We start from the raw sequence: 9,852 nt of genomic DNA on the forward strand, positions 1-9,852 counted from the left end.
AAACCGTGTTAAAAATAGAGAACAATACAAAATCTTCTTCAAACATTATTTTAATTTTTCTTTCAAAACTCTCACGATTTTTACAGCAAAATGTTGCTATTTTTCGTTTCACATAATACATAAAAAATAAGTAGTATATTATTATGAGAATTTCGTGGAAAAAAAACGTATCAATTTCCTTCAAAAAAACCTTCAAAATCGTCAATGAAGTTAAGAATATGAGAAAAAATTGTTTCTGGTTGGAGAAGAGGAACAAGATGGGAGAAAGGAGATAGGAGATGACAGCTGTGGGAAGGAGAGATGTGGATTGGTGTGGGGACCGCCAGGATTGAATTTTGGAGGGAGGTTGACGTAATGGGGAGGGAAGAGAGAGAGGAGAGAGGAAAATGAGATCTGATTTTAATTTTAATTTTAAAAAATAAAATGGATATAAGATATTAATATAATATTAAGGGTAAGAAAGGGAAGAGAAATATGAAAAAAAAAAGTGTGGCAATTAGAATTTTGGTGTGGTAAAGAGAATAGTATTTTTGAAGGTGTGGCAATGGAGAATACTATCCGCCTTTTTAATTGTTTTTCCAAAGGATCGGGCCTTCGAAGGTTAAATAGCATAAAAGACGACATGTAGTGGTAAAGAGGAGAAGTAAAAACTGAGGGAGTGGGGCGGGTCAGATGGATCTTTTTTTTCTTTGAGCAACAGTCAACATTGATAACAAAATCAAAGGGGATTTGTCCCCAAAAAAAAAAAAAAGTTTATACGGCGCTTTTCCCGTTCCCTCTTTGCTCGCCAAGGCTAGGCTGCGCGAGAAATTTGGCAGTGGTAAGCAGATAGATAGATAGATCTTCTCTTCTTGTTCGATTTTTGGAATAATTTGACCTTTCGATTTGATCTTTTTGGTCTTTGACTTTGACTTTGACTTTGTTGAGAAGAGATTATTATTATTATCTTCTTGCTTGTTGTTGTGCAGATAGATCTCAATGGGCGGAGGAGTTAGGTTATCGCTTCTCAAATCACTTTACAGAAGAAGCTCTTCCTCTTCCTCTTCTTGTACACCTCTCTCACGCAGACCTTTCTCGAGACTAGCTGCTGATGAATATGTGAGACCAGTAGTAACGTCATCTCAGGTGTTGTCTGGTTTCGGGAAGAAAAAAGAGGCTTGCGCTCATTCTTTCGGTTTTGGATATCCTCTTAATGCTAAGCCTTTCCATTACTCCACCCCTTTATTTGCACGTGCTTCTTTCAGCTCACAACCTGACGACTGGGTTCACAAGGCCAAAGATGTCTTCAACGAAACTGCTAACAAGGCTAGAGAAGCCTCTGACGAGCTCACTCCTCATGTTCAACAATTGCTTGACTCCAACCCTTATCTTAAAGATGTCATGGTCCCCGTCTCTCTCACCATGACTGCTACTTTGTTCGCTTGGGTTGTCATGCCTAAGGTTCTCCGGAGGTTTCACACATATGCTATCCACAGCTCTTCTGCTCTGCTTCCTCAAGCCTTCTCTATCCATCATGATGTTCCCTACGATAAAAGCTTTTGGGGTGCTTTGGAGGATCCTGCCCGCTACTTAATGACCTTCATTTCTTTTGCACAAATGTTAGCCGCTCAACTTTAAATATGACTTGCATCTTCTTTCTACAAATATAATTATAATTATAATATAATTCTTCTGCTGCTGCAGTGCGTCAATGGTGGCCCCAACAACCGTAGCAGCTCAGTACTTCTTCCCGGCATTGAAAGGGGCAGTCATCCTCTCCTTGGTCTGGTTCCTACATCGCTGGAAAACCAATGTGATTACCAGAGTTTTGTCTGCTAAGAATGTTGCTGGCCTAGACAGGGAGAAGATTTTGACTTTGGACAAAGTTTCATCAGTTGGTCTCTTTGCAATCGGTTTAATGGCTTCTGCCGAAGCTTGTGGTTTAGCTGTTCAGTCTATCTTGACTGTTGGTGGAGTAGGAGGTCTGTCTACTGTTGTTTTCCTCTATTTTCATACATATATATTGCTAAGGTTCATTCTCTTCTGCTCATAACTCATCAGTAGTTTTGGTCTGGCCCTGCAGGAGTGGCCACTGCTTTTGCTGCAAGAGATATCCTTGGTAATGTGCTGAGTGGTCTCTCCATGCAATTCTCAAGGCCTTTCTCTATGGGAGATACTATCAAAGTTAGTTAGTTTTTAACATCATGACGACCTGCTCTCTTTTTTTTTTTTTTTATCATCAGGACAGGATCTAATGTCTCACTTGCCCTTATGTTTTAGGCTGGATCGGTAGAAGGTCAAGTGGTTGAGATGGGACTTACAACAACATCCTTGTTGAACGCCGAAAAATTCCCTGTCTTGGTACCTAATTCACTGTTTTCCAGTCAGGTTGGCTAATCTATCTAAATTTTATTATTCCAAAAGCGTACCACTTGTTTGATCTATATATCTATTACTAGTATGCATTATCATGGTGGAGACAATTCGAAATGGCCCTGAAGTAGAATATCATATATATATGTATATACAGGTGATTGTGAACAAGTCACGAGCTCAGTGGCGTGCTATAGCATTCAAGATCCCACTGCAGATAGATGACTTGGACAAGATCCCTCAAATATCAGAAGAAATCAAGGAAACGTTGAGGTCAAACCCAAAAGTTTTCTTAGGGAAAGAAGCTCCTCACTGTTACTTATCCCGAGTGGAAAAATCATTCGCTGAACTCACCCTTGGATGCAATCTTAAATACATGGTACTGCCTGTCTCTCTCTCCCTTTACTCTTTGTAACAGTCTCGTGTCAGAAATAAAAGCAAATATTTTATTCTTTTATTGGTGTCTCAGGGGAAAGAGGAACTTTACACAACCCAACAGGAGGTTCTTCTCGAGTCTGTCAAGATTATAAAGAAGCATGGTGCGTCATTGGGTACCACCTGGGACAATGAGGGGAAGGAAGTACGCTGAACCTATTACCTTTTGATTTTAGAGAGGGTTACAAAAATATTTGTGTAGAGCCAAAAACCCAAAGTTTCGAGCTGAGGATTTGTGGTACGCGTGACTTGGTTTTTTGCTGTGTTTTGCAGAGCACGATCAAATTTCGTTTTTTTTTCTTTTAATCACCATCTTTCTAAGCCACACGTATGAGAAATTTGGAAGCTTTGTTGCATGGTTTTCATGAACGAAATTGTACTCCCAAAAGATGTGGTGTCTACTTGTTACTCAATCTCGATGACCGTCTAATGCTCCCAAAAGATGTGATGTCTACTTGTTACCAATCTCGAATGACCGTATAATACTCAGAAATAACTTTTTGATCACCACCAGCTTCTGCTATTGACATACATAAGTGGTGAGAGAGCTCAAATCAAACTGCACAACTGCAGGATCATGTTTAAAAGGGAATCATGTTGAGAAACATTGGGCACGGTCTTTCTTTCTTGAAAACGATTGTTTACAGTTTTACCTAAATGAATCTTCAAAGTTTTCTGTGTGAGTACATAGTGATGGCAAGCTAAAGATTATAAAAGCTGCGGAGGATCCTTTCTTGTGGATGGTAGATTACATACTAATTAATATTTTTTTCTTATTTTTTTACCAAATTTGAGAAAATTGAATTTAGTAATAATTATTATTAATATGAAAAAATAGAAGAGAGATATTATGGACCAACGCGTGACTGTTTGACCAGGTTCAGCACGTTTCTTCTCCGACATAAACGAAAAGGAAAGCAATCGAAATATAGAGACACCATTGTCAACGCCTGTAAGGTATCTCCGCCTTAGTCCGTTTGTCTGAAGCTGCACCAATCGTTTTTAAATTATTAAAATCTCCCTCCTTCGTTGATTCAGAAGATCCATTTGAGAGATTTCTTCCCCTCTTAATTCTTACTTCCCCTAATCTTGACTTGAGAGGTAACACTGTGTATTTGAGTTTGATTAAATGGAGAATTATGGTTCTCAATACCCTTATTACCCTCCTCCTCCTCCCAACCCAGATCCATACCCTCCCCAAGCTTATCCACCGCCCCTTCATCACCACTATGGTTCCATGTCTCCTCATTCTGGTCCTTTGGATTATGCTCCACCACTTCAACACCATTATGGTTCTATGTCTCATTCTGGTCACTATTCTTATGATCACCAACATCAATCTCCTCATCCTTACCCTTATCCTCCTCAACAACCAACACTACTCCAGCCACACGCTAGCTTTGCCTCCTATCATGAGCCACCACCCCCTCATCATGATCATTTCGGATCCTCTTCCCCACCTGTTTACCCGCCTCCTCCTCTTCATGACCTTATGGGTGGTCTCAGTGTTTCCTCTCATCATTCTTCATACTCCTCCGGCTCTTACCATGGACGACCTCATCACTCCTTTTCAACTCATTCTCATCATTTGTCTCACTCGGGCAGGCTTGATTCCTCACATAGTCCCAGTTTGCAGATTGTTCCCTCCTCTGGTAAAGCCTCCTTGAAGGTCCTCCTGTTGCATGGTAACTTGGACATTTGGATTTATCGTGCTAATAATCTCCCAAACATGGACTTGTTCCACAACACTTTGGGTGCCGTCTTTGGAAGCATAAGCAACATGATCGAAGAACAGTTGAGCAAGAAGATCACAAGTGATCCTTACGTTTCCATTTCGGTTGCTGGTGCTGTCATTGGAAGAACTTATGTCTTGAGCAACACCGAAAACCCTGTCTGGCAACAACACTTTTACGTTCCTGTTGCTCATCATGCCGCCGAGCTCCATTTTGTTGTCAAGGACAGTGATGTTGTGGGTTCTCAGCTTATAGGAATCGTTACCATCCCGGTCCAGCAAATTCACTCTGGTGCAAGAATTGAAGGAACTTACTCCATTCTCAGCACCAATGGGAAGCCTTGTAAACCTGGGGCCACTCTCTCATTATCGATTCAATATACCTCAACCGATAAACTCAGTGTTTATCATAGCGGAGTTGGTGGGGGTGGTGTCCCTGGAACATATTTTCCTCTCCGGGAAGGTGGGAGCGTGACGCTGTACCAAGATGCACACGTACCTGAAGGGGTTCTCCCGAGAATAAGACTTGGGAATGGAATGTATTACGAAAATGGCAAATGTTGGGATGATATGTTTCATGCCATATGTCAGGCTAGGCGTTTGATTTACATCACAGGTTGGTCAGTGTGGCATAATGTCAGGCTTGCTCGGGATAAAGGAAATCCTGCATCAGAATGTACACTCGGCGACCTCTTAAAATCAAGGTCCCGAGAAGGTGTAAGAGTCCTGCTTCTTGTTTGGGACGACCCTACTTCACGAGACATCTTGGGGTATAAAACAGTAAGTTTGGTTTAAACTTCAGTATAATGCAATTTAGACATCTTGACATATGTTTAGTGGGGATTTATGTTAATTTGAACAGGATGGGGTGATGGGAACGCATGACGAGGAGACACGCCGTTTTTTCAAGCACTCCTCTGTTCAAATATTGCCATGCCCTCGAAATGCTGGGAAGCGACATAGTTGGGTCAAACAAACGGTAAAAAAGCCATGAATTGTCTCCGTCTGTTCTTTATTCGGGCATCTGTTTATTATGTTTTAGTCCATCAGGAAGTTGGAACCATCTATACACACCACCAAAAAACCTTGATAGTAGATGCTGATGCTGGAGGTAACAGGAGGAAAATCATAGCTTTTGTAGGCGGACTTGATCTTTGCGATGGTCGATATGATACACCTCAACATCCCTTGTTTAGGACGCTGCAAACAGATCATAAAGGTGACTACCACAACCCTACTTTCACGGTACGTTTCTTTTTTCTTTTTTATTCCCTTTTGCTTTCTTGACTCTGTTTTGAATGAGAAAATCTTTTAACTTGGATGTACTAAAATGTAAATGTAACTTTAGGGTAACCTCTCCGGTTGTCCAAGAGAACCTTGGCATGATTTGCACAGTAAGATTGATGGCCCAGCTGCGTACGATGTCCTGACCAATTTTGAGGAGAGGTGGCTAAAGGCTGCAAAGCCTCACCGAATCAATAAATTGAAGACATCATATGATGATGCATTGCTCAGGATTGAAAGGATTCCAGAATTATTAGGAGTCTTTGATGCTCCTACTGTTAACGCAAACGACCCTGAGGCTTGGCATGTTCAGGTACTATGACTGTAAATTTACGTCACTCTTTATCCCTGCATTTGGGTTGGGGATAGCAAATTTTACTACCTTCTTAACTGGTCAGAAAACATATTGATAGAGTCCTACAGATAGATGTCCATTCTTTTAGTTTGTTTTGATTTTCTGCGCCAATTATTGTTTGTTTGGGGTTCTTTCAACAACACATAGACTGGTGTCTTCATGCTCTACTTATTTATGTATAATAATCAACCACAGATTCTGATTATCTCTGCCAAATCATGTATGTAATTCTTTCTAAAACATATAGACTGAAGCGAGTTTTGATGTATTTTTTTTCTTGTTTTTACGCCTCTCCAGGGATATTAAAAATGCATGTTTTTTTCCACAAATAGTTTTCCAACTAATTTTGTTTATAAGATTCTTGTTTCTGGTTCAGATCTTCCGTTCCATCGATTCAAACTCTGTCAAAGGTTTTCCGAAGGATCCAAAATATGCTACAAGCAAGGTGAGTTTAAAAAAAAAAATTGTGCTGTCATTATTATATGGCCTTGGGAAATTGATTGGATACAATGGTATTTGTATGGCCAGAATTTGATGTGCGGTAAGAACGTGCTCATTGACATGAGCATACACACCGCATATGTAAAAGCCATTCGTGCAGCTCAACACTTCATCTACATTGAGAACCAGTATTTCATTGGATCCGCCTACAACTGGAATGCTCACAAGGATATAGGTTTGTGTTTTTTTCTTTTAAAGAATTAATGTTGCATGTTTGAACGTCTGCCTAAAAGCTTTTTTCGAGTCTACTAGTTCTGCTCTTATTTCCTAAGATACTTGGAGGATTTTTGAGTTTTCTGACTAAAGCTGATCTTTCCAGTGGAAAAGGATTCATGGAAACAGAGACACTATTTTGATAGCCTTGTTTGTGATTACTTTGTTGATTGTGGTTTTGACTTTGAAGTGTGTCTTTCCTATCCAAATATTGAGCATTATGTTTAGTGTTTATTTATCAACTTAAGTCAATGAATCTTGTTTATTGTTTTGTTGATGGTCATGTAGGTGCCAACAACCTGATTCCTATGGAAATTGCTTTGAAGATTGCTGATAAGATCAGGTCAAATGAAAGGTTTGCTGCCTATATTGTCATTCCAATGTGGCCGGAAGGAGTTCCAACCGGTGCTGCTACACAGAGGATTCTATATTGGCAGGTAACTCTAGGAAGATATGACTTAAAATTCATTTTGAATCGGTTATGATTTATAAGCTTAAAAGAAATACATGTTTCCTTCCATCAGTGGAAACTGAATGTCTTGTAGCACAAGACAATGCAAATGATGTATGGGACTATCTACAATGCATTAGTGGAAGCCCGGCTTGATGATAAATTCTCCCCAGAAGACTATCTGAATTTTTTCTGTCTTGGAAACCGAGAGATGGTGGACGGAAATAATAAAACAAGTCAAAGCAACGAGAACACTCCTCAGGTAGAAAGCTCTGCTTGTGACCTTGTTTGTTACTACCAGATTCATTGAGTTGTTAACTGAAATGTTGTTGTTGTTATAGGCATCATGTCTAAAAAGCAGAAGATTTATGATATATGTGCATTCAAAAGGGATGGTTGTTGATGACGAGTATGTGGTAATTGGATCTGCAAACATAAACCAAAGATCCATGGAAGGGACGAGAGACACGGAGATTGCAATGGGAGCTTATCAACCTCAACACACATGGGCAAGACGACAGTCTGGTCCTCGCGGTCAGGTAGTAATCCTCCTCCAAAATATTATTATTATTATTTGATTTCCAGTTATTTTTTATTATATAAATGTACATCAAAATTTTTGCAAGATATACGGGTATAGAATGTCACTTTGGGCAGAACATATGGCAACGTTAGATGATAGCTTTGAGGAGCCAGAGAGCCTAGAGTGTGTAAGCAAGGTGAGGAGAATGGGAGAGGATAACTGGAAACAGTTTAGGGCAGAGCAAGTGTCGGAGATGAAGGGACATCTGTTGAAGTATCCGGTGGAAGTTGATCGGAAAGGCAAAGTACGGCCACTACCAGGAAGCGAGGAGTTCCCTGACGTTGGGGGAAATATTGTCGGATCCTTCCTTGCTATACAGGAGAATCTTACAATCTGATTGAAAGCATTGATGATGATTGTGTTTTGACTTGCACATTCATTCTTTTTTGGGGTGTGATTATAAACCTTATATGGACGATAATTTGATCCGCCATTTGTTTGTGAAACTGATTCATAATAAAGGGCATTTGCAGTATCATCAGGGCATCTAACCCTCCTCCATTTTTAACTCCAAACTTCATTTCGGAAAAAAATCTTCTCCTTTACCCATTACTCCATTTTGGAGTTGAATTTTTCTTAGTTATCAAATGATTCTTTTGATTTTGAATGTTTTTATTTTATATTTAAATAATGTTTAAATGATATAATAACATAAAAAATAAAATGCTCCGAAAGATTATTTAATAGTTTACATAAAATATGCATAAACTAATAAAAACCAAAACTAAGCATAAATAATATAAAGTAAATATAATATAATATAAATAATTAATATAATTATTTGAGAAATATTTTTTTTTTGGAACTACATGATCGGTGAAGTATTGTTCAAACGGAATAGACGAGTTTTTTTAATTATGTGGGTCAAAATTTTGATTAGTAAAATTTTTACTTGTTTAACTTTGATATATGCAAAAACATGTACCATAAAAGAGAGTTTATCATACATTAATAAAAATGTATAAAGTGATTAGAAAATTCTAAACACCACTAAAGAGTATAAGCTTAAAAATATAAAACATTTAACCAAAAATTACATATTTTCGTAGGGATTAACCCACATATTTTGAGAAAAAATAAAAAAAATGTTTAATGCATATTTGCATCATAAACTAACCTATGATGATGGTCAAAGATGTTTGGAACCTTTGTTGTCGCCGTTTCTCTCAAAGTGTTAGAACAGATTAACCCACGGATTTTGGAAAAATTTCAAAAATATGAAAATCTGGTTTTAGTGTATAGTTTCATCGAGCACTAACATAAGATGATGGTCAAAGATTTTAGAACCTATGTTGTCTCCGTTTGTTTAGACAATGAAGATTTTATAATGTTAATTCCATTGATCTAGGTTGTATATGAAATTTTACCAGACTAAATATTAAAAAATTAGAATGATTCCTATTTACCATGAAAGATAGTTTAGAATACATTAATTCTAATGTAAAATGTGGTTTGAAAATTTTAAACAAAAGTGAAGAGTATAAACTTCAGTATATAGAGCATTTACCGAAACCTTATTATTTTAGATGGGGTCGGTCAACCCACGGATTTTGGAATTTTTTTAAAAATATGAAAATCTGGTTTTAGAGTATAGTTTCATCGAGAACTAACATAAGATGATGGTCAAAGAGTTTAGAACCTTTGTTGTCTTCGTTTCTCTAGATAATGAAGATTTTATAATACTAATTCCACTATCCTAGGCAGTATATGAAATTTTACCAAACAAAATTTTTCAAAATTTGAATGATTAGTGTATACCATAAAAGATAGTTTAGAATACATTAATTCAAATGTTGAATGTGGTTTGAAATTTTTAAACAAAAGTGAAGAGTATAAACTTTAGTATATAGAGCATTTACCGAAAACCAATATTTTTTGAGGGGGTTAACCTATGAATTTTGGAAAAAATTCAAAAGTATGAAAATCAGGTTTTAGTGTATAGTTTA

At 37.9% G+C, this 9,852-nt stretch overlaps 2 protein-coding genes across 3 annotated transcripts; both read left to right on the plus strand.

The window, feature by feature from the left end:
* The first annotated feature begins 659 nt into the window (after positions 1–659).
* LOC108829841 (mechanosensitive ion channel protein 1, mitochondrial) lies at positions 660–3,204 on the plus strand. Its single transcript, XM_018603433.2, has 7 exons — positions 660–820; positions 969–1,598; positions 1,684–1,961; positions 2,063–2,163; positions 2,260–2,367; positions 2,510–2,731; positions 2,822–3,204. The coding sequence occupies exons 2-7, from the start codon at positions 979–981 to the stop codon at positions 2,939–2,941; spliced, it is 1,449 nt and encodes a 482-aa protein (XP_018458935.1). The 5' UTR covers positions 660–820; positions 969–978; the 3' UTR covers positions 2,942–3,204.
* A 448-nt stretch (positions 3,205–3,652) lies between these two features.
* LOC108829835 (phospholipase D beta 2) lies at positions 3,653–8,381 on the plus strand. 2 transcript variants are annotated; one of them, XM_018603425.2, is made up of 10 exons: positions 3,654–5,299; positions 5,382–5,498; positions 5,570–5,764; positions 5,868–6,116; positions 6,535–6,603; positions 6,687–6,834; positions 7,161–7,309; positions 7,418–7,585; positions 7,665–7,862; positions 7,950–8,381. In XM_018603425.2, the coding sequence occupies exons 1-10, from the start codon at positions 3,917–3,919 to the stop codon at positions 8,241–8,243; spliced, it is 2,970 nt and encodes a 989-aa protein (XP_018458927.1). In that variant the 5' UTR covers positions 3,654–3,916; the 3' UTR covers positions 8,244–8,381. The 2 variants fall into 2 exon arrangements, with proteins under 2 accessions (XP_018458926.1, XP_018458927.1); XM_018603424.2 differs by lacking the exons at positions 7,665–7,862; positions 7,950–8,381 and having other exon boundaries at positions 3,653–5,299; positions 7,397–7,565.
* Positions 8,382–9,852: the final 1,471 nt, after the last annotated feature.

This window comes from Raphanus sativus, chromosome 3, assembly GCF_000801105.2.
Source record: "Raphanus sativus cultivar WK10039 chromosome 3, ASM80110v3, whole genome shotgun sequence".
In the NCBI taxonomy this organism is placed as follows: domain Eukaryota; kingdom Viridiplantae; phylum Streptophyta; class Magnoliopsida; order Brassicales; family Brassicaceae; genus Raphanus; species Raphanus sativus.

Coding starts and splice junctions, on each gene's coding strand:
- LOC108829835 (XM_018603425.2), top strand. CDS start 3,917: ATGGAGAATTATGGTTCTCAATACCCTTATTACCCTCCTCCTCCTCCC. Junction 6,117..6,534: donor CTGAGGCTTGGCATGTTCAG/GTACTATGACTG, acceptor TTTCTGGTTCAG/ATCTTCCGTTCCATCGATTC. Junction 6,604..6,686: donor CAAAATATGCTACAAGCAAG/GTGAGTTTAAAA, acceptor TTGTATGGCCAG/AATTTGATGTGCGGTAAGAA.
- LOC108829841 (XM_018603433.2), top strand. CDS start 979: ATGGGCGGAGGAGTTAGGTTATCGCTTCTCAAATCACTTTACAGAAGA. Junction 1,962..2,062: donor GACTGTTGGTGGAGTAGGAG/GTCTGTCTACTG, acceptor CTGGCCCTGCAG/GAGTGGCCACTGCTTTTGCT. Junction 2,164..2,259: donor CTATGGGAGATACTATCAAA/GTTAGTTAGTTT, acceptor CTTATGTTTTAG/GCTGGATCGGTAGAAGGTCA.